General features: G+C 40.6%; 1 protein-coding gene and 1 pseudogene across 3 annotated transcripts in view; one reads left to right on the forward strand and one right to left on the reverse strand.

The window, feature by feature from the left end:
• The first annotated feature begins 2,916 nt into the window (after window positions 1–2,916).
• Window positions 2,917–24,735, forward strand: part of HPRT1 (hypoxanthine phosphoribosyltransferase 1) — a 35,215-nt gene continuing 13,396 nt past the window's right edge. The window contains exons 1-3 of one of the 3 annotated variants that reach the window (XM_023248907.2): window positions 2,917–3,128; window positions 13,938–14,044; window positions 15,935–16,118. In XM_023248907.2, coding sequence (XP_023104675.1) covers window positions 3,102–3,128; window positions 13,938–14,044; window positions 15,935–16,118 — 318 coding nt within the window. In that variant the 5' untranslated portion in view covers window positions 2,917–3,101. Of the gene's footprint in view, window positions 3,129–3,255; window positions 3,283–13,937; window positions 14,045–15,934; window positions 16,119–24,735 lie in introns of those variants that run through there. The other 2 variants (XM_023248905.2, XM_023248906.2) reach the window with 2 other exon arrangements.
• Window positions 18,900–19,597, reverse strand: LOC102900338 (annotated as a pseudogene).

Here is a 24,735-nt window from a genome sequence, read left to right on the forward strand (position 1 = left end):
GCGTCGGGCTCTGTGCTGACAGCTCAGAGCCTGGAGCCCACTTCAGATTCTGTGTCTTCCTCTCTCTCTCTGACCCTTTCCCGCTCACACTCTGTGTGTGTCTCTCTCTCTCTCAAAAATAAATAAATAAATAAAATAAACATTAAAAAAATTAAAAAAAATTCAACATTTAGGGTGAGTATTTTGGTGGTGATTATTTTTTTCATAGAAATACAAATTTGGTGGAGAAAAAAAGACAAAATTATTTTGTCTCTATGAAAGTTTTATTTTCTGTAATAATGAGTAACAATTATTATTTTCTTGACTTCTTTTTTGGTTTCAAGACTATTATAATTTTATTTTATTTTTTGTTTTTGAAGACAATTATAATTTTAAAATAACACATTTTGATTTTAAATCTATTGTCCAAATTCAGCAAAATATTTCACATGTGAACCAGATTTTCACTTACCAAATAAAAGTATCACATCTTACAAATGGCACTGTTTGCTGTTTTAAATTTTTCTTAAGTTTTTTTAATTCATTTTGAGAGAGAGAGAGAGAGCACGGGCAGGGGAGGGACAGAGAGAGGGAGACAGGATCTGAAGCAGGCTCTGCACTGACAGCACAGGGCCCGATGTGGGGCGCGAACCCACAGACCGTGAGATCATGACCTGAGATGAAGTCAGATGTGCTTGACCAACTGAGCCGCCCACCTGTCCCCGCTGTTTAAAATTTTAAACACAAATAAAAGTTCCAAGTCGTCCTAGAATGACAGGAATGAAATGATAGTACTGTTTCTTTGTCTTTAGAATCACCAGGCTATCACTGTTTAGTTCAAGCCTCTGTGACAATACGGGGGTATGTGCTACCACAGGTGTTGCGGAAAGAAACTGCAAGCCACAAACAAACTGGAAGGGCTCTGAAGTGTTGGGACACCTAATTTAGACACAAATGTGGGTAGTCGAGTCCACGTGTCAGGGGCCAAATGTATAACTAGAAGTGCTCTGAATGAACTCTCCGTGGAACGCAGTGTTTGGTAAAAGGATAAGTAATAAACATGTGCTGATATGAACTTCAAAGTCTATGTCCAAAGAAGTGCATTCGTATGTTTACCAAAAGATATATAAAGATACATACAAAATGTTCATAGCAGCACTATTTGTAACAAACCAAACCTGGAAACTGCCCACATGCCCATCAACAGGAGAATGGATGTCTTAGAGACTAGAAGGATAAACAGAGTGAAAACTTGGTTAAGGCAAGTTTAAGGCACTTGTGGAAGGAGGGGGGGAGAATGGGGGGCAGAGAGAGAGCCAGGCTGTCCGCACAGAGCCTGACACTGGGCTCGAACTCACAAACCATGAGATCATGACCTGAGCCGTGACCTGAGCCAAAGTCCGATGGTTATGGACTGAGCTACCCAGGGGCCCCTGAACTTTTTTTGGAGCAAGGGCTATGCTATGCACTCTTGCGTTATTTTGTTTAATCCTCGCCATGCCCTGTGATGGAGATATTAGCCTCATTTGACATATAAGGAAACTGAGGCACACTGAGGTCAAGGATTCTGCCCAAGGTATAAACTTGGGATTTAAACTTTTTTTTTTTTAACGTTTATTTATTTTTTGAGACAGAGAGAGACAGAGCATGAACGGGGGAGGGTCAGAGAGAGGGAGGCACAGAATCTGAAACAGGCTCCAGGCTCTGAGCGGTCAGCACAGAGCCCGACGCGGGGCTTGAACTCACGGACTGCGAGATCATGACCTGAGCGTAAGTCGGCCGCTTAACCGACTGAGCCACCCAGGCGCCCCTAAACTTGGGATTTAAACTCAGATCTTTCTCAATCCAAAGGCCATATGTACCTTTTCCATTATAGTCTGTTTTCTTTCCATGATAGATAGGGAAGGCAGAGAAACTTGGACAGTATGGTGTTCACACAGTCATACATTCTAAAATTATAACTGCTACTATTTCTTGAGCACCTACTATGAGGCGAGTACCATGCTAGGTACTTTACGTAAATTGTCTTTACAATTCTCATAACCCTTCATAGCAAGAATTATTATGTTCAGTTTTTAGATGAAGAGACTGAGGCTCAGAGAAATTCAATGACTTGACCAGTTTCACAAATCTCTTACCATCACCTATCTCTCGGCAGCCTTAACAGGGGCCACCAACTGTGTGTGCCAGGCACTATGGTGGGTTCTGGAGTCGTACGAACGCTAGGAATGAACAACTGTTGTTTGCTTACCTGACCTATTTGAGAGTAGGGTAAGATTCCTGTCCCCAGTTCCATACAGGGACTTGTGGAGGCAAAAATAAAGATCAGTAATGGTGACAGTTCCCATTTACTGATTATGCAACGTCCTAGGTACTGTACCACACACACACACACACACACACACACACACACACACACACACACAGGGATACCATGTCTAATTCTCACAACGATCCTGTTAATACCCTCATTTAACTGAGACGAAAAGAGAGGCTCAGTCAGTCTGATTTGCACAAGGTCACAGAGCAGTCAGGTGTCCCCCGTCCGATTTGCACCCTGACCTGCTGACTCTAGGGCTCTTGGTCTCAACTCTCACACCCAATTAAAGATGTTTGGTAGAATTAGTAAAACGGAATCCGCAATGCAGTCCAGAGTCTTGGGAAGGGGGCGCCGGGCGACAGAAGCACGTGGTGACGGCAAGCCCAAAAGCCGGCGCCCAGTAGGGGCACTAGGAAGAAACCGGGCGGAGGCAGGTGTGGGGAGCCAGGAGCCCTCAGGCTGGGAGACCCAGGGAAAGCTGGACGGAGGCTGCGCACCAGGAGTCTCCGCTCCTTCCGGAGGAAAATTCCCACCTCCGGCGCGTGGAAACCCGCAGGCGCCGGCAGAGGCGCCCGGGCGGCCTGTGGGCGGAGCCTCGGGGGCGGGCGGGGCCGGTTTAGCCTTCGCTCCGGCGGCGGCGGCGGCGGCGGCGGCGGCGGCGGCCTAGAGTGCACGAGCGAGCGGCTCTTTCCGCTCTCCCGCGCGTCGCCGCCTTCTGCGGAGCCTCCGCCTCCTCCTCTGTGGCGCCTCCGGCTTCCTCCTCCTCCGGCTGCCCTCAGCGCGCGCGCCCATCGGCTCCGTTATGGCGACCCGCAGCCCCAGCGTCGTGGTGAGCGGCTCGGCCCGCGGCACCTGAGGCTCGCGGCCCGCAGTGCGGGCGCCGGCCGGTGTGGCCCGGGGAAGCCCGGAGGGGCGGGGGGCGACCGCCGCGTCCCGGCTCGGGCTTTACGTCACACGGGGTGGCGTGGGGGATGCGTGGCGAGGTGCGGGGTGGGTGCCTCGGGACAGCCCGGGGGAGGGGGGCTGCGTGTGGCAGGGGAGGGTGGGGATGGCGCTTTGGCGGACTCGTGCGGCCGGGGAGGGCCCGCGGGCCAGTTCGGGAAGGATCCGGCGCGCCGCGGTGGGGGCTTTGTCCGGAGAGGCCCTTCTCTAAACTGGGGGTATGCCGCTGAGGTCCTCGGGGCCCCTGTAATAGAGGGCGCAGGCACGGGAGCGGCCACGTGGGAGGGCATGCGGGGACTGGTACTTGCACCTAGTTCCGCAAATGCCATAATGACCGTGCGAATGCGCATTGCCTGCTTGAACCCTCACAGCAGCCTTGGTAGCGGTAACCATGCCCGCGTTTTTACACACGAGGAAAATAGTGACACGGTATTAGGTAATTTTCTCTCGGCCCAGAGGGAGCTAGGCCTCGAATTCAGGTGTGCCTCGATCCGGATCCTACGTTCTTTGATGCTGCGGGGACAAAAAGTGCGAATCTGGTCCTTACCTTCAAGGACATTCGTACCATCACCAGCCTCTGTATCCTGTCTCCAACCTCATTGGTTCTTTTTGTTTCTGGAACAAGCCAAGCTGCACCCCCCCCCCCCGCCTTTCCGATCATGCTTGCTAAAACGGCCAACACCCCTCCCAGTAGTTACATGCCTCAGTCTGCATCATCGTCATCATTATATTTTAGCAGTTACCTGATTACCTGTTGATTGTCTCTCCCACGAAAACAGAAGCTTTATAAGGTCAGGAATCGCCACCATAACCACAGCATGTAGGACAGTGCCTGGCATGTAAGAAATTCTCAATAACGGTTTGTTGAGTGAATAAATAATTAACCACTTGAGCCCCCAAAAGGAAGGATTCTATCGATATTGGGAACGATGGCTTAAGGTAAAGGGCAGACTTCTTCGTGGAGTCTGGCCTGGAATCCTGCTTGTTTGGGCTGTTTACTAGCTGTGTGGCCTTGGGTAACTTACTTCCCTTTTCTGGGCTTAAGTGTCCCTAATGTATAACTGAGGTACTAGCCACCTCTGGGTGTTACTGAAATATTGTAAGACTGTCTGCTTAAACAACCTTTCCGTGGTCCTTGACGGAATAGTAATAATAGCTATCATCGTGTTTACCTACATAGTCCTGTTTACTCCTTGAAACAACTCTGTAACAATAGCATGATTATTACCATTTTACAGAGGAGGAATCTTTGGAGCCTCAGAGAAGTTAAGTAATTTTACTTCTTGCCATACCCGCGTCACATAGTTGCAAAGAGAAACTCCGACTCAAGCCTAGGTCTCTCTCAAGAGTCCATGCCCTTAAGTGGTATGCTTATTGTATACTATTGTAGGTACTCAAAAAATGGTGGGGGCTTTTGTGTTTACTCAGTTGCTGAGGAAGTTAGATGTTTTTAGCTTTGGGGTGTGATGCCTGCCCCAGCATACAGTGAATTATTATTGCCAGAACTAGCTATTGTTAGTTTCATTTGAACGTTAAGATCTTCGTTGTGTTTTTGGTTTGCAAAGTACTGTTCTTTTTTTATTTCCTTGCCAAAAATTGCACGTAAGTAATAACAGGCACTCGTATAGTGTTTAGTATGTTCTGGTTTCTGTTCTAAGCTCTTTACATATATTAACTGATTTGATATTTTTAAGTTTAAAAATAAATTTATGTGGCTCAGAGAGGTTAAGTAACTTATCCAAGATCACCCAGCAATGCTAGGATTTGAATCTAACTTATCTGGACCCAGAGTCTGCTCTTAACCTCCATTTTTTAATGTTTATTTTTGAGAGAGAGAGCAGGGGAGGGGCAGAGAGAGGGGGAGACAGAATCCGAAGCAGGCTTCGTGCTGCCTGTGCAAAGCCCGACATGGGGCTCAAACCCAGGAACCGTCAGATCATGACCTGAGCCAAAGCCAGACGCTCAACTGACTGAGCCACCCAGGTGCCTTTTAACATCTCCATTTTAGAAAAATGTTTATTATTTATTTTTGAGAGAGAGCGGGGGGAAGGGCAGAGAGAGAGGGAGAGAGGATCCCCAGCAGGTTCCACGCTGACAGCACCGAGCCCAGTATGGGGCTCGAACTCACCAACCATGAGATCATAACCCAAGCCAAAACCAAGAATCAGATGCTTAACCGACTGGGCCACCCAGGTGCCCCCACATATTTTAAGATTTTTTTTATTTTTGAGAGCGTGAGTGGGGGAGGAGCAGAGAAAGAGGGAGAAAGAGGATCGAAAGCAGGCTCTGCACTGACAGCAGCGAGCCCGACACGGGGCTCCATCCCACGAACCATGAGATCGTGACCTGAGCCAAAGTTGGACACTCAACCAAGTGAGCCACTCACGTGTCCCATTTCCCCAAATGTTTTTGGGTTGGGCTCTTCCCAGAGCCATCTAGAACCTTCTTTGTGATCTTCTTTAGCCATTTTATGTCCGGTTCTTGTTATGGACTGAACATTTGTATCTCCGGTAATAGCCAACAGATAAATATGTTGAAGCCCCAACTGCCCACTGTGTGGTATTTGGAGATGGGGCCCTTTGTGGAGTAATTAGGATTACTAATAAGGTCATGAGATTGGGGTCCTGGTCTTTTAAGAAAAGACACCAAAGAGCTCCCTTCCCCACCCTCCACTGTGCACATAGCTAGGAGAAAGCAGCTGCCTACAAACCCAGAGAGGAGGCCTCGGAATGAAACCTGTTTTGTTGGCACCTTGATCTTGGACTTCCCAGCTTCCAGAACTGCAAGAGATAAATGATTGTTGTTTAAGCCACCCAGCTGGTGGGATTTTGCTAGGGCAGCTCCAGCAGACTAATACAGTTGTTTTAGAAGGTGTCGGTAATCACCACCTGCTTAGACATGCCACACCAAGTCACCAATAAAACAGATGTGGTTTACATTCATTTCGAAGTGTGACTTACATTCATAATCAACTATTGCCTGGTTGATTTAGAAAATTGTGCTAATTCAGTATTAGAGACATGCCAGTGTACTTGACTCTGTTTACAACCAGGCAACAGACTACTTTAAGCTCGGTAGGCTGTAGGGGAGTCATTGGTGCTGGGTTCCAGGTTTATCTTTAGTGCATGTATAACCGCTGTTGATAATCACAAATTTGTGGGCTGGTCAAATTAGATTCAAGTACAAATGACAAGCTTTATTGTGCTGTATAGTTGTATGTATGTCTTTTCTACTAGATTATGTATAAGCTCTTTGAGGGCTCTCAGTTTAAAATCATCTTTGTATGCTCCCTACAAAATTTACTGCACAGTGCCTTACCAAAGTGAATGCTAAATGCATTTTTATGTAATTTAATATATTGCAATCCCTTCCTGTCAAAGCAGCCACTGGATTGTTAACTAATCCAAATCAGATGAGGTTAATATCAGATATTAATATCAAATCAGACAAATAAGGGCTAATAAGATTAAAAGCCACCGAGTATATTTCTGTCTAGCTCTTGTGGAGATTGGAGTTATTGGACCCATTTAATATGAAGTTTTGGTGTTTTGGATGATTAAGAACAAGTTCCTGGGGGCACCTGGATGGCTTAGTCAGTTGAGTGTCTGTCTGACTTGATTTTGGCTCAAGTCGTGATCTCAGGGTCGTGGGATTGAGCCCCCCCCCCCCCATCGAGCTCCACACTGAGTGTGGAGCCTGCTTCAGATTCTCTCTCTCTCTCTCTCTCTCTCTCTCTCTCTCTCTCTCTCTGTCTCTGTCTCTCTCTCTGTCTCTTTCTTTCTTTCTCTCTTTCCCTTTGCCCCTTTCCTTCCCTCTAAAATAAGTAAAATGAAAAAAAAAAAAAAGACCACGTTCGTGTTCACTGAATTATATCTTATTTCTTATCATTGGTCCAGGTGCACGTGAGGCTTCTGAGAGTTTGAGTACTCTCTAAATTCCCAGCATGCATCACCTATATCTTTTTCATAGCGGTTTAACACTGTCTTATGGTTATTCATATGCATGTCATGTCTTCTATACTGTAAGCTCTTTGAGGGTAGTAGGTGTGTCAAATTTATCTAATCCTGTCTAGTATGTACAACACAGTAGGTTCTCAATAAATATTTGAGTATTAGTAATAATACAGGTTCTGGATAAGGTCCTCACCATTTTAAAATTAGTATTCTAATATTTGGACATTATATATGGATTTGAAAGACTTGGACTTTTCATTACATGTAAAAATTGGGAAAAGTTGATGTTGGTGCCTTGTCATCATTTAAATACATTGCTCCGTATTTAACTTTATATTTGAAATATCTACAAGTAGACATAGTATAACAGACCATCATATACCCATTGCCCAGTTCTGACAACAAACTATCTACCTATGGCCAATCATATATTTTTTAAATTAGGACCTCCATCAATATACCCCTTTTATTTATAGTTAATTTTAATAGAGTTGTGAATTCATGCCTAAAGTCCCTCAAGTGATACAAGTTTTAAGATTTTTTTTGTTTCTGCCTTTTGGAAAGGGTTATATTTTAACATGTTTTTTTATGCTTGAAAGCACAAATCAACCCTTTTTAAAAATGGTACTGTTTTTTTTTAAATTTTAATTCCAGTATAATTAGTGTAGTGTGATATTAGTTTCAGGTGTATAATATAGTCATTCAACAGTTCTGTACATTACTCAGTACTCATCACAGTAAGTGTACTCTTAATCCCCATCACCTGTTTAACCCATCTCCCTCCTACCCACTTCCCCTCTGGTAGCCATCTGCTTGTTCTCTATAGTTAAGAGTCCCTTTCTTGGTTTGTCTTTTTTTCTCCCTTATTTGTTGTTTTTCTTAAATTACACATATGAGTGAAATCATATGATATTTGTCTTTCTCTGATTGACTTATTTTACTCTCTAGCATTATACTCTCTAGCTCCATCCGTGTTGTTGCAAATGGCAAGATTTCATTCTTTTTTTATGGCTGAATAATAGTCCGTTGTATGTATGTATGTGTGTGTATATATATATATATATATATATATATATATATATACTTTATGCATTCATCAATCGATGGGCACTTGGGCTGCTTCCATCATTTGGCTATTGTAAATAATACTGTAGTAAACATAGGGGTGCATGTATCCCTTTGAATTAGTGTTTTGTTTTGTTGTTTGGTAAATACCCAGTAGTGTGATTCCTAGATCGTAGGGTAGTTCTATTTTTAACTTTCTGAGGTATCTGCATACTGTTTTCTACAGTGGCTGCATGAGTTTGCATTCCCACCAACAGTACAAGAGGGTTCCCCTTTCTCCATGTCCTAGCCATCACCTGTTGTTTCTTGTGTTATTGATGTTAGCCATTCTGACAGGTGTGAGGTGATATCTTACTGTAATTTTGATTTGCATTTCCCTGATGATGAGTAATGTTGAGCATCTTTTCAAATGTGTCTGTTGGCCATCTGTATGTCTTCTTTGGAGAAATGTCTGTTCATGTCTTCTCATTTTTTAGAAGTTTCTTTATTTTGAGAGAGAGCACAAGTAGGGGAGGGGCAGAGAGACAATCCCAAGCAGGCTCTGCACTGTCAGTGCAGAGCCTGATGCAAGGCTTGAACTCACAAACTGTGAGATCATGACCTGAGCTGAAGTTGGATACTTAACCAACTGAGCCACCCAGGGGCCCCTTCTGCTCATTTTTTAATTGGATTATTTGTCTTTTGGGTGTTATGTCAGTTCTTTATACATTTTGGATAGTGACCCTTTTTTGGATATGTCATTTGCAAATATCTTCTCCCATTCAGTAGACTGTCTTCTAGTTTTATTGATTGTCTCCTTTGCTGAACAGAAGCTTTTTATTTTGATAAACTTGAATAGTTTATCTTTATTTCCCTTGCTTCAAGGAGACCTGTCTAGAAAGAAGTTGCTACTGCTGATGTCAGAAAAATTACTGCCTGTGCTCTCTTCTAGGATTTTTATGGTTTCAGGTCCCACATTTAGGTCTTTAATCCAATTTGAGTTTATTTTTGTGTATGGTGTAGGAAAGTAGTCCAGTTTCATTCTTTTGCATGTGGCTGTCCAGTTTTCCTAACACCATTTTTTGAAGAGACTTTTTCCCATTGCATATTCTTTCCTGCTTTGTTGAAGATTAATTGACCATACAGTCGTGGGTTTGTTTCTGGGCTTTCTATCCTGTTCTATTGATCTAGGTGTCTATTTTTGTGCCAGTATCATACTATTTTGATTACTACAACTTTGTAGTGTAACTTGAAATCTGGAATTATAGTACTTCCAAGCTTTGCTTTTCTTTTTCAAGATTTTTTTTTTTTTGGCTGTTCAGGGTCTTTTGTGGTTCCATATGAATTTTAGGATTATTTGCTCTAGTTCTGTGAAAAATGCTGTTGGTATTTTGATAGAGATTGCATTAAACATGTAGGTTGCTTTGGGTAGTATGGATATTTTAACAATATCTGTTCTTCCAATCCATGAGCATGGAATATCTTTCCATTTGTTCATGTTGTCTTCAATTTCTTTCATCAGTGTTTTATGGTTTTCAGAGTACAGATCTTTTCACCTCCTTGGTTAAGTTTATTCCTAGGTGTTTTATTATTTTTGGTGCAGTTGTAAATGGGATTGCTTTCTTAGTGTCTCTGTTACTTCATCATTAGTGTATAAAAATGCAATGGATTTCTCTACATTGATTTTGTATCCTGCGACCTTACTGAAGTTCTAGTTGTTTTTCCAGTAGAGTCTTTAGGGTTTTCTACATATAGTATTATGTCATCTCCAAGTAGTGTAAGTTTTACTTCTTCCTTACCAATTTGAATCCTTTTATTCCATTTTTCTTGTCTGATTGCTGTGGCTAGGACTTCCAGTACTGTGTTGAATAAAAGTGGTGAGAGTGGACATCCTTGTCTTTTTCCTGACCTTAGGGGAAAAGCTCTCAGTTTTTCACCATGAGTATGATTTTAGCTGTGGGTTTTTTTTTAATGTTTATTTATTTTTGAGAAAGAGAGCGAGTGCGCACGAGCATGAGCAGGGGAGGGGCAGAGAGAGAGGGAGACACAGAATCTGAATCAGGCTCCAGGCTCTGAGCTGTCAGCACAGAGTCCGACATGAGACTCGAACTCAGAAACGGTGAGATCATGACCTGAGCTGAAGTCAGATGCTTAACCAACTGAGCCACCAAGGCACCCCAGCTGTGGGTTTTTCATATATGGTATTTATTATGTTGATGTATGTTCCCTCTAAAACTACTTTGTTGACAGTTTTATCAAGAATGGATGTTATACTTTGTCATATGCTTTTTCTGCATCTATTGAAATGATCATATGGTTTTTATCCTTTTTCTTACTAATGTGATGTATTACATTGATTGATTTGCAAATATTGAACCACCCTTGCATCCCAGAAATCAGTCCCACTTGATCGTGGTGAATGATTTTTCTAATGTATTGTTGGATTTGGTTTGCTAATATTTTGTTGAGGATTTTTCCATCTGTGTTCATCAGAGATATTGGCCTGTAGTGCTCTTTTTTTGTAGTGTCTTTATCTGGTTTTGGTATCAGGGTAATGCAGACCTCATGGAAGCAATTCGGGTTTTCTTTCCTCTTCTGTTTTTTGGAATAGTTTGAGAAAAATGGGTATTAATTCTTCTTTACGTGTTTGATAGAATTTACCTGTGAAGGCGTCTGGTCCTGAACTTCTGTTTGTTGGGAGTTTTTTGATTAGTGATTCAATTTCATTGCTGGTAATTGGTCTCTTCAAATTTTCTATTTCCTGATTCAGTTTTAGGAGGTTATATGTTGCTAGAAATTTATCCACTTCTTCTAGGATGTCCAGTTTGTTGGCATGTAATTTTTTGTAATATTCTCATATAATCACAAATCAACCCTTTGACATTAAATGTGATTTATAAATCTAATAGTATTGATTGAAAATAGAAACTTTTGAATTAGAAATTAATTTGGTATTTTGACAGAGGTAGAATTCCTATTTTGGTGTGCATCCCAGCTGTTCTGTCTATATTAGACTGCATGTCTAGGATGAGCTCTGGGCAGAATTCACATTGGCTTTGATTGAAACAAATCAGACTCATGAAGTTCTTAGGCTGCCTGCAAAACCTATAGCCAGGCACTGAGCCATTTTCACAGAAGCTATAGGCTTTATAAATGTTGCATGTTTCAAAGAGTCCCGGGTGGGTCCTGGTTTATGCTTGTGCGGAGCAGTGAGTAAGTTGGTAGAAGTGGTGAGTAACCTTCAGGGAAGCCAGTTTGGTTTTCTGGATCTTCTTAGTGTTAAAGCAGTATGAAGTGGTACATTTTCATTCTTGTCAGGTAATAGCAGATATATTCTGAGCCAGACTTGAATGTTTATCCTCTCATCTTGTAGGATCTAGCAAGGTCTGTCTTTTCCCAAAACTTGAACTGAGTTTCAGTTTATAAAATTTAGAAAAGTAATATTTGCTTGTTAGAAAGTATTTTAGAAATGTTCCTATAGGGGACACAAATGTCCCATTTCCATTCTTTTTGTAGTGAAAGTGTTCTGAAATACACATGATGTGAATGTTTAGCAGACACATTAGTACTTTATGCCAGATCTTAAGATATGGCATCATCTTTTTTTCCCCAAAAATATAATTTTTCTTGCTGTGTATGAAAGGAATATGTGTTGGTTTAAAAACAAGTTAGTACTGACTTCTACCACCCTCAAACTGGCTGCCGAGCGAGTGCCTGGGCACTACATGCCACAGGGCCGTGCCCGTGTTCATGTCCTGGGCCACCTACCTGAATCACTGCCAGCTTCCTGGCCATGTGCATAGGTGGAAATGGTGTGAAGGTAACACCAGCTGGATAAAACAATACCTAAAATTCCACCCAAGTCTGGAGAACTCAGAACTGACCTTTTGGGACAGAAAAAGTAACACGAACCTCAGATTTTTCAGAATATAATTGTGAATTCTGTGAATAATATTATAAATCTTAAGTATGTATTTTTAAAATTTATTGAAAGCCTAGCTACCTGTCCTTAAGCATCTAACATAGTGCTGACGGAAAGGTGTTCAATAGATGTTTGCTGATACTTTGAGATTTAATTATGGTTTGACCAGTATTTCTTGAAAACTGCCAAAGCTCTTATCGTCATCTTCTTGAATGTGATTTGGAAGATATTTAGTCTTGAATATCATGTGAAGTAGAGTATTATAACTGGTTTATTTCTTTGAATTTTAAATATAATGATGAGTAGGAATTATAAGTCACCTATGATAAAAAAAAAAGTGAAATTGACAATGAAATAAAAGGCCAGGTCAATATTAAAGTGTGCAACTCAGCGAGTTCCCCCTTCTTGTAGTTGACCACTGTTTGGTATATTCCTTCATGCCCACCCTTTCTTCCTTCTTCCACTCCTTCCTTTCCTCCTTTGTTCCCTCTCCCTTCCCCTCCTCACTTCTTTTTTATTTTTTGGGATTACAATTTTTGTTTGTAGATTTTACTTTCATACATCTTTCAGAATTCCTGTACTTTTTAGATGTGTGTAAAAAAAAACACATAATGCCACAAATAATTTAAAAGAAAGACTACTGAATTTTTTTAAAAAGCAGTATATACTCAATGAAGGAAATTTGCAATATATAGTATAAAGAACTAAGTAAAATCACTATAACTCTCTTCCCCGAGATAATAGCTGTTATGATTTTATTACATTTTTTCTGTATAGGTACATGTATAATATTTATAAAACTATAATCATAGTACATTTTGCCACCACAGGTACCACATCATCGGTTTTATTCAATAGTTTGTATGCCAGCTATTGGGCATACGAAGACAGCCAAATATGGTTCTACTCAAGCAATCGTGGAGTATCTGCTAGGAAGGCACCTCATGGATTGATTATAACAATCTCAGACTTCTAAGAGTTTGGGTTTTTAAGAAATCACTTAGCTTTCTTGGTGATTTTTTTTCCCCTACTCTGAGGTGAGAGAGGCTGTTTGTATTTGGGGTAGGAAACAACAGCTTTTGTTCTGTGTGATTTTTTAACTTGTTAGACTACAGTGTATGAAAATTTTTTTCTACAGTGTTACTAAAATCGTTTTTACTAAAATTTCAAACATACTCAAAAGTGGAGAGAATAGTATACTGAATCCCCATATGCTCATCAGCCGTGTTTAAAATGTTATCAAGATTTTGCTACATTTGTCTTAACTCTTTAAAGTTTTTCGTTTTCTCTTTGCGGAGCTAAAGGAAATTTCATACATGTCATTTTACTGATACAATCTTAACTATTCATCTCTAAAGCATACAGTTCATTTCTTATAGAACTATAATTCATTGTCATACCTACAAAGTTACAGAAAATTCTTGATGTCTCATACCTAAATTTCTTTTTTTTGTTTTTATTTTTATTAAAAAAAATTTTTTTTTACATTTATTTATTTTTGAGAAACAGAGTGAGACAAAGCATGAGCGGGGGAGGGGCAGAGAGAAGGAGACACAGAATCCGAAGCAGCCTCCAGGCTCTGAGCAAGAGGTCGGCACAGACCCTGATGCGGAGCTCAAACCCACGAGCTGTGAGATCATGACCTGAGCCGAAGTCAGACACCCAACCGACTGAGCCACCCAGGCGCCCCTAAATTTCTCTCATAGGCTAAGGTTTTTTTAACATCTAAATTCAGTCGTGTAATGCTGTCACTGAAATAGTCATATTTCTTTTTCAGATTAGTGATGATGAACCAGGTTATGACCTAGATTTATTTTGTATACCTCATCATTACGCTGAGGATTTGGAAAAGGTGTTTATTCCTCATGGACTAATTATGGACAGGTTAGTAAGATCTTAAATTGAAGTTTTTGGTTTTTTTCTTAATTTCTATTTCTGTTTTTTCTTAATTTTCTATTAATTTCAAGTGTCAGCAACTGTTTTAAGGCATTGATGTTTGAACATAAACCAGGCCAGCTTGTCGAATAATAGAGGTTTTCTGTTTTAGAGCCCTCTTTACAAAAAAGTTGGGGGAGAGCTAATTACCCAGTGTAAGTCATGGTATACTGGGAATCTGTAGGGAGTAGAATAAAGTAAACATTGAAGGGACATTGGAGGAATGAACTCTGGTAACAGTCTTTGATTGCTCAGCCTTGAACAGGATAATGGGCTGGGGCTAAATCACAGGAGGGGAAGGTAATGTTTTGACTATTATGCACGTCTAGCTTGAAAAGTTCCCCTTAAATGAATTGCCGTGAGAGACCTTACTTGGTATTTAAATGCTTGCCTTGTGTGGCTATTTTGTTTTTGACTTTAAGGTTATAGTATCATATATAGCTGTTGTAAAATATTCTAAGGATTGAGGCTTTAAATGAGTAGAGTTCTCCTTCTCAGCCTCCTGCATAGTCCTTCGTACACACTGGCTATGCACATATGCTGTATGCAAATATATGTACAGTAACTCTTGAACAATGTGGGGGTTAGGGATGCCACCATCTGCGCAGTCAAAATCTGTGTATCACTTCTGACTCCCCTTAAAACTTAACTATTAATAGCCTACTGTTGACCGGAAGTCTCACTGATAACATATAGTTGATGAACACATATTTTGTATATGTGTTATATACTGTATTCTTACAATAAAGTAAGCTGGAGAAAATATGTCATTAATAAAATCATAAGGAAGAGAAAATATATTTATAGTATGATATTTATAACAAAATCCATGTATAAGTGGACTTGTGTGTGCAGTTCAAACCTGTGTTGTCCAAGAGCCAACTGCGTATATTTTAACACATAGGCATGTACTATCCTGTAGGTCTGAAGTGTATTGGAGATGTTTTCATATCAGTATATTTAGAGCTTTCTCCTATATTTTGAAGGTGGTACTGTCATACAGGTCTGAAATTTATCGGGCACTGTTTCATACTCGTATGGTTAGAGCTATCCTATATTTTGAAGGTTGCATAACATTCCATTTTCTGACTGTACCATAATTGATTTAAGCAGTCCTTTATTGACGGACATGCAAGACATCACCATTATTTTACAGACCATACTAGAAGGGAACATCCTCTTGTACACATTTGGTCACTTGCTTCAGCTTTATCCATGGGGAAAATCCGGGTCAAGGGGAAGGTATTTATTGAATGCTTCTGATACCGCCAGCTTATGCTCCAAAACGTTGTTTTAATTTATACTCACAGTGGTATACGACAGTGCTCTTTTTCGCAGTCTCTTACAATATTGCCTATTATCAGGGAAATCTCATTTAATCAGAATTTGCCATTCTGATAGGTGACAATGGTATTTTAAATTGCATTTTAAATATTTATTTTTTTAATGTTTATTTATTTATTTTGAGAGAGAGAGCAAGTGGGGGAGAAGCAGAGAGAGAGGGAGAGAGAATCCCAAGCAGGCTCTGCGATGTCAGCTCAGAACCTGATGCGGGGGTCGAACCCATGAACCGTGAGATCATGACCTGAGCTGAGACCAAGAGTCGGACACTTAATCGGCTGAGGCACGCAGGCACCCCTTAAATATTTATGATAGATGTTACAGTATAACTGTATTTTGAAGTTTATCTTTACTTTATGAAGCAAGGGTATACTTCATGGGGGGCAAAGGATGTGTTTGGTGGAAGTTTAATGCCTAAAGGGGATGTTTGTTATAAAGCTAAATATATTTCTGTTATATTGTAAATTAATTTCTATTAAATTCCTGATACTTCTCTAGGACCGAGCGTCTTGCCCGAGACGTGTTGAAGGAGATGGGTGGCCATCACATCGTAGCCCTCTGTGTGCTCAAGGGGGGCTATAAATTCTTTGCTGACCTGCTGGATTATATCAAAGCACTGAACAGAAATAGTGATGGATCCATTCCTATGACTGTAGATTTCATCAGACTGAAGAGCTACTGTGTAAGTATATTTAATATATGCTTATAAAAACCTCGGTAACTGTACGTTTTTCTGTGTGTGTTTGAAAGTCTACAAACCATACTTACATGTTCATTGCACTTGGTTACAGTGACATTTTCTAATCTATTCACTACTACTTTGTATACAAGTGAATATTGTCTTTTTCAAACTAGTCACCTTAGACCAGTCACTTTTCTTAAAGGATTTTTGATCTGGTTTTGTTTTTCTGGTTTTTTAAAGACCACTTTTGGGAGGTGCTGTTGGGACCTGGAGTTATATTTTTGACTATACTAAGTGTTGGCAGATCTCTTCTCTTCTCTAGAGCTAGATTGGTTTTCCGGGGAGTTGAAAGGCAGTTTGCAGCTGATAAATAAGGTGGGCCAACAGTTGTTTCCTAGAAAGCACAAGTGGGGTGAAAGCACCGGCCCACTGAAGAAACCACTTTGGATTCAGTTACTCTGCCGGTGTCACGGGATCTCAAATGTCTGAGAATATTGACACAATAACCATTATTGACACTGTCAGATGAGCCAGAGTCCGTGTGATCTTTACATGTGAATTTCATCCTCCATAATTTCTTTGAGCATGTGAATGTGTGATTTTTATTAGTTCATAGTGTTGTTTGTGTCTGGTTGCCTGTGGGCGCTGTAGTTCCTGCGGGTTACTATTTTCCTTACAAGTGGGGTTTCTCCTAGCTTCTTCAAAGATTAGAATAAATGTCTGGTCTTTGGTGTCTCATGAATCTGTGTTGTGCATCTTTGTAGAAACTAGCCTTATGTTTATATTTTCATTGAGAATAAGGCTGCTTACATTTAATTTTCAACCTTCATTCTCCCAGTTAATCATCTATTTGACCCAAGTTTTTTGACCTTTTCCACATTTTCATCAGTCCTGTGGGTGATTGGAGAACGATTTAAGACATTTTCCCTATCCCCCGAAAACCCTTTGTGCTCATACACCATGACATTCCTTCATAACTACAAGCTCCTTTTAATTTGTCAAAGTCTTGCATGAATTAAAGAATTGCTTAAATGAAGAGTTTGGCTCTTCACTCAACAGAAGTTAGTTACAGTTAGTTAACTGGTTTACACTAAGATTGGAATCTAGTCAGTGTAATTGCTGGCAGTAGCTACCCAGCCTTTAATTGATTGTTGGCTTAGAGTCAAAACAGGTACTTCTGGTCCATGGTATGATTTCGCTTTTGATCTTCTGGAGTCCCCCTGCCCCCGCTCCACACACATATACATAAAAATCAGTCTTATTTCTTTATGCCTTAAATTTAATTTCTTTCAGGATTTGCATAGAATGCTTTTTCTTTGAAAACTTGTGAAAAAAATGAGGGGAACTTAATATTTTCTTCTTTAAAGTATTTTATAAGAACAGTATAAAGCCATGGAAATACTTTGACAGTTTAATTCCATTTTCTCCTTTCAGGTTTTTTTTTCCTATTAGTTTTAAATCTTAGAGGATTATTAAGCTTAAGCCCTGAGGTGATAAAAAGAATGAGATCTTAGGGGCACCTGGGTGGCTCAGTCGGTTAAGCGTCCAACTCTTATTTGGGCTCAGGTCATGACCACATGGTTCATGGGAGATGCAGCGCCTCATTGAGCTCTGTGCTGAAGTGCAGAGCCTGACTGGGGTTCTCTCTCTCTCTCTCTCTCTCTCTCTCTCTCTCTCTCTCTGCCTCTCTCTGCCCCTCCCCTGCTTACATGCACACTCTCTCGCTCTCAAAATAAATAAACATTTAAAAAATCACATATTAAAAAAAAGAATGAAGTCCTAAGCATAAGCAAAGCAAGTTTTTAGGTTAGTTTTTACATAGAGAAAAATCATATCTGTTCTATGTAAAATTCTGTGTAAATTTACTACTAAACAAGAAAAAATTAAACCCATATACTTACTGTTGATTTGAAGTAACATTTCTGCCTTATTTAATAATTCATCAGCTTGTCATGGAAGATCTTCACACGTACATATTAAAAATCATGCAGCTTAACTTGATAAAATCCTGAAATGGAAATTTAGAATTGTTGCAGTGTCAGTAACATTGATGTTAGTGTAGTTTTACATGCTGATCTTGACCAATTTGAAACAGTGAATTAAACCTTAACTGATCTGTACTAATCCTAAAGTAATGCTCCATGAACTGTTAAATGTTTCTGGAATATGTAAAGAGCAGTAACAGTAACAGCACACTGCATCTAGTTTTCCTCCAAAATAAAAATTGCCTTTTTTTGATTAAAGAATACATGTTTATTACGAAAAGCATACAATTACAGGAAGTAAAGAAATGAAGAAATGAAGTTACCCTGACTTCCACTACCACTTTTATTTCTAATATGTTATTTTTTATTTAAAAATTTTTAAAAATGTTCATTTATTTTGAGAGAGCGAGAGAGTGCATGCAAGCGGGGAGGGGGCAGAGAGAGAGGGAGACAGAGAATCCCAAGCAGGCTCCCCACTGACAGCACAGAGCCCGATGCGGGGCTTGAACCCGCGAACTGTGAGATCATGACCTGAGCCGAAATCAAGAGTCGGATACTTAACTGACTGAGCTACCCAGGTGCCCCTCTTTCTCACATTTAAAAGAATTTTCTCTCTGAGTATACATGCATACATATCCGAGTTTACACGTAGTCTTTTTTTTTAAACATCACAAACAATAAGATCTTTTGTCACCATCAGATGTCTTAATTTTAAAAATTCTTGGATTGGCGACTCATATCCATCAGCTCGTTCAACTTTAGCGCCAGCCTCATCCCCAGTAGCTTTTCCAGAAGCTTAACCATGAAGCTCCATGAGCTTTCCCGATTCAAACTTAGGCTTCTTCAGCATTTTCACTTTTCTAACGAAGACATCCTGGAATGGATAAATAGACCGACAGGCCTTTTCTCTGTGTTTTCCAGTGCTGTCTGGAATCAATTTGTTGACGACTTCTTTCAAGTCACTTGTCCGCACCTCTCGGGTCATGATCTCCATCATCTTTTTCTGAATTGGGTGGACCTGTTGGTGCTGAGCGTGAGAGGTCTTCTGAATCTGATTGTTGCATTTGTTAGTAAAACCAACACAAAATAGATGAAGCCAGTAACCATTGCTAGTCTTGGCGTCAACATGAGATTCAGTCCTGGTCTGCCATTTTTTGACCATGGAGCACATTTTGTCATGGGTAAGATCTGTGCCGTGGAAATTAGGCAGTTTTTGCCCTGGAAATCTTCAGTAATTAGCTTGCATTTTCTAAATGCAACTTCATCATTCTGCAGATCAGCAAGGGTCACTTCAAAAATACAACCCTTGAGGCCATCATATGAGATTTTGGTTCCTTGAGTTCTCGTGACTAGTGTTTTTCCATTATTTGTTATATTGAACATAGCTGGTGCTTTCATATCATACCAGTCTTTCCTAGAAAATGGATCAACAACTTTCTTCTTGGCTCCCTTTTTGCCGACTTTTGTAAGGCACTTGTTCTTGCCAGCCGCCATGGCACTGCTCGGGGAGCCAAAAGGGCATAGTTTACATACTCTTAGAGTAGCTAGGTAGGATTTTATTTGCTTAGTGCCTCGATGGGAAATTGCCGGGGGATTCCAAATACCATATTTCATTAAATGTAAGGTGTCACTGATGTTAACGTACCCCCGTTTTTTTGTACCGCTACAGAAGAAGACACTGTCAGTTATATTGTAAGTTGCCATCAGTTGTAATATATCAATTTCAAGGGTATTAAAATGTGAGTGTGCAGCTTAGAACAATGAAATGTAGTCCTGTATATTCAAAGACCTTTTCTATCCTTAAGGCTCTGTGATAATTCAGAAGAATGGAATAATTGATAAATATGCAAATGTGTTTTCTTTCTTATAAGTTTAATTTCATAGTAATTTTTTAAATAATTTTTTTCATCATAAAAAGATGAAGCCTCTGGGTGGCTCAGTCGGTTAAGTGTCCGACTTCGGCTCAGGTCATGATCTCGTGGTTCACGGGTTAGAGCCCCGCGTCGGGCTCTGTGCTGACAGCTCGGAGCCTGGAGCCTGCTTCCAATTCTGTGTCTCCCTGTCTCTCTGACCCTCCCCCCATTCATGCTCTGTCTCTCTCTGTCTCAAAAATAAATAAACGTTAAAAAAAAATTAAAAAAAAAAGATGAAGCCTCAGGGGGAAAAATTGTCAGGTAAATTTTTTGTGGTAATATTTTTCTGTGGGTCTTAAACAAAGGGAAAATTAACCTGATTTATCGTGTCCAGACAAAGTGGCTTACGTTAAAATGAAATTGTTCTTACGATTTGAAATCTTGGAGAAAATTTTTTGAGTTCTGAATTATTATCTCCATGTACATTTGAGAACAGGGACGTGCAGGGGATGAAATGACTTGCCCAAGATCATACAGGTTTTTTGAATTGAACCCACACCTTTAATTGTGCAGAACTGAGTCTCGTTTGGGAAAACTTGTAACTGACTTGAATCCTGTGATATGGCTTCCATTTATTTCTTCATTTTCTACCAGTCAGAAGTTTTGTGTGCAAACAAGTTATCTCGCCAGTTGTGAGATTTCTTTTCCTCAGTTGCAGTCAAGGTGTGTAAAGCTATAACTTTCAGTCTTGATCTTGGAAGTCGCTTGGTTAGTAGCTTGATTAAGCTGTTTTATGTATCAAAGATGCAAATTACCTTGTAATTTGTAAGAGGGTGGCTATTTGAACTTGTTAACGAAAAATGTGGAAAATATTGGAGTAGTTTCTTAAAGTGCCTCTTATGAGAAGAGGTCAGTAGCTTTCAGTCTGACCTTTTCCTTTATTTAGTCGATTGCTTTCAGGTCTGTTTTTTTTTTTCTTTTTTTAATCTTTTGGCTTTTTAAAAAATCTTCTATAAATCTAATATCTATCTGTCTATAAAGCAAGTGGAGCGATTTCTATTTCCTGCTTATTCATTTAAGACCATAGACATGTATGGGGGAAAGAATTTGTTCAGTATGAATTGGCAGGAAAGGGGATGTGTACTATCTGTGGTATAAGCAACTACCAGAACTGTGTCAAAAGTATACTCTGTAGCCATTTCCTGTGGGTTTTCACTTGGATGTAGGCTGAGGTATTATATAAACACCTTGTTTCTTAGAACATAAAGGTAGTGTTCAAGTTTGGCCCTGCTAACCCACAAATTTTATATTCAAAAAATGAAGGAAAATAATTCACTCAGCAAACATATTGCCCGTCTGTTGTATACAAGGCCATGCAAAGTGGTTCTGCTGAACATGTTTATTTGATCAGATCCTTGCTCCAAACCAGACCTGGAATGAAAAGCATGAAGATTGGGTGCAATAACTACTCAAGGTTGTAGAAACTGTATTTGAAAATGCTAGATTTTTAAAAAAATTTAAATGTTTATTTACTTGAGAGAGACAAAGCATGAGTGGGGGAGCGGGCAGAGAGAGAGAGAGAGAGAGAGAGAGAGAGAGAGAGAGAGACAGAATCTGAAACAGGCTCCAGGCTCTGAGCTGTCAGCACAGAGCCCGAAGCGGGGCTCGAACCCACAAACCGTGAGATCATGACCTGAGCTGAAGACGTAGACTAAACCAACTGAGCCACCCAGGTGCCCCGAAAACACTAGATATTAAATGTCAGCACTAACTCTTCAATTTTTTCAGTATTACGTTGTGCAAATGGTATCTTTGGTTTGATTAGAGCAGTGCTGAGCAATAGAACTTTCTGTGATGATGGAAGTGTTCTATATCTGTGCTGTCAAATACAGAGCCACTCTGTTGAGCACTTGAATTAGGTCTTCTGCAACAGAAGAACTGAAGTTTTTAATTTTATGTAATTTTAAGAACAGTTGACCCTTGAACAATACAGGGGTTAGGGTGCTAACCCCCTGCACAGTCGAAAATTCTTGTATCGCTTTTGACTCCCCCAAAACTTAACTACTAACAGCCTGCTATTGCCCAGAAGCCTCACTGCTAACATAAACAGCTGATTGATTAACACATATTTTGTATGTTTTTTGTATTATATTCTGTATTCTCACAGTAAACTTGAGAAAAGAAAATGTTACTAAGGAAACCACAAAGGAGAGAAAATACACTTCTAGTTCTGCACTGTACTGATCAAAAATATGCATGTATAAATGGGCCTGCACAGTTCAAACCTGTGTTGTTCCAGGGTCACCTGTAATTGCCACATGTGCTCAGTGGCTACTGTCTCGGATGGTGCAGGAGTAGATGCTCCAGGAGCCCTGCTTCATTAGCATCATTAAAAACATTTGTTTTACTATTTTTTATTTTTAAACATTTATTTGTTGTGAGAGAGAGTGAGAGCATGAGTAGGGGAGGGGCAGAGAGAATCCCAAGCAGGCTCTCCTCTGTCAGTGCTGAGCCCAATGGAGGGCTCAATCTCATGAACCAGGAGCTGAGATTAAGAGTCAGACGCTTAACTGACTGAGCCACCAAGGTGCCCCTATTTTCTTTTACCTTTTAAGTAAGTTCTGGGCCCAACATGGGGCTTGAACTCACGACCCCAAAATCAAGAGCCCTAAGCTCCACCGACTGATTCAGCCGGGCGTCCTTCACTATTAGCATCATTTTTAAAATTGATAATAATAACTTTTTTTTAAAGGAACGTATTTTTTCAAAAAACTCATAAAACACAGGTAAATCAGTTACTCCCAGGGTGTATATCCTTCCAGACCTACTTTTTCTGTATATATTTTTCAAAAATTGGGTATCTGCCATTTTTCATCTGAGGTGTGGTCTACTTCTAAAGGTATATGATTCTAATATTGTCACTGCTGTTGATATTTGATCACGGTACAGGAAAGTGGGGAAAGACAGAGGATGCTTGCGATTGGGATGTGCGGAGCGCCTGCCTGAGTGTGGTGGACCGGGGCCGAGCTGGACGTAGAGGGAGTGACTTTCCCGGCAACTCCACTCTAGGGCTCTGAAAGAACTGTCTGGAGTTCGCTGCAACGAGCAATCCCCGTGGTGCTGAGCCCAGACGTCCTACCTCAGTACGACTCCTGGTCTTGCCCTCTTGGGAGCTCAGCTTTGGGGGTTGGCCTCTCTGCGTCCTCCTCTTACGGTCTCCTGTTTGTTCCGAGCCGTTCTTTTGCAGCCCGTTCGTTGTGTGTTCTCGCACAGCCTTCTCTCCTGCTTTCCTGTACCGGGCTGCGGTTCTTGTTGCCGCCTAGAGGCTGCAAAATCCCTAGCCATGGACAGCTAAGAATAAACAAAGTTCCTTCCTAATTCCTTTCTCATTTTTCTCACCTAGACTCACGAAAGCTAATTGTACATGTGAAATTGCTATAACACTGTATGTTAATTATACCTGAATAAAAAAAAGCAAAAATCATAACTGCCAGTCTTAACACTTAAAAAAAAAAAAGGTAGACACAGTTGCTAAGGGTAGGTATTTGTAGACCCAGAGAGTTTCTTTGGGAATGTTATGTAGTCGACGATGACACTCTCAGTTGAGGACAGATTGGGCTGTCTGGCTGGGACGAATGAGGGGATGGGGTGATCGAGAAGAGGGAAGAGCAACTCGTGAGGGGGACTCTCCCCTCCCCCATGCCAGCCCCATCATCTCGTTAAAGATGAGGCATGCGAGAGTCAACTCAGTAATGTAACAAAGCAGGGATACAGGGGGAAACTTGTTGCACCAGGAGAGGGGGGGAGGCAGGTTCCTCTGGCAGGACACTTGATCCATGGATGCCATTTCTGTGCGATTGGGGCATTTAACGCCTGTATCCTAGCACACTGGGCTGGAATATTTTTCTTAAACGCATCTTCTTTAGTAGCCTCCATTGGAAAGGTGGCTTTTCACGTGAAAAGGAGATTTAAACTAAATTCTCCTCTTGAGGGGTGCCTGGGTGGCTCGGTCGGTTAAGTATCTGACTTCGGCTCAGGTCACGAGTTCGAGCCCCACGTCGGGCTCTGTGCTGTCAGTTCAGAGCCTGGAGCCTGCATTGGATTCTGTGTCTCCCTCTCTCTCTGCCCCTCCCCCACTTAAGCTCTGTCTCTCTCTGTCTCTCAAAAAATGAATAAACATTAAAAAAAAAAAAGTCTCTTGAGGCAAACAGGAATACGGAGGTTTGTTTGGATGCTAGTGGAGCAAGTGTCCTACATGCTTAGAGTTCTCTTTTCTCTTAGCGCGTCACCATAGTCTTTGAATCATGGGTTTTTTTCCCCTTGACTCCATACTTTTCAGTTCTCCTTTCTCTGTTAAAAAAAAAAAAAAAAAAAAAAAAAGGCGGGGGTGGGGGTGGGGGGGGATGGCATTTGGAATTGGACTGTAATACCAAACTTGTACAGAAGATGTCACTGTCTACTTTGCTGTACCATGTAAATCATTTACTATGATTCATTCATAGAAAGCTTCAGGTTTTGTACAGTCTTTCTTTCTTTTTTTCTTTCTTTTTTTTTTGCTATTAATCATTTCTCTCTGTTTGAAATTCTAGGTTTTAAGTTAATTGAATAAAAGGTGTCTATTATTTCCTTCAAAAGTAATATGCTTGAATTTTTTCATATCAGAAGTCATACTTAGATCTTTTTAGTTTGCAACACTGAATAGTTTTGGCCCAGTTGTGTTTTTTTTAAAATGATGCTCCATATAAAATGGACATGTGTAAAGAAGCATATGATGAAAAT

The sequence above is a fragment of the Felis catus genome, chromosome X (genome assembly GCF_018350175.1).
Source record: "Felis catus isolate Fca126 chromosome X, F.catus_Fca126_mat1.0, whole genome shotgun sequence".
Lineage (NCBI taxonomy): Eukaryota > Metazoa > Chordata > Mammalia > Carnivora > Felidae > Felis > Felis catus.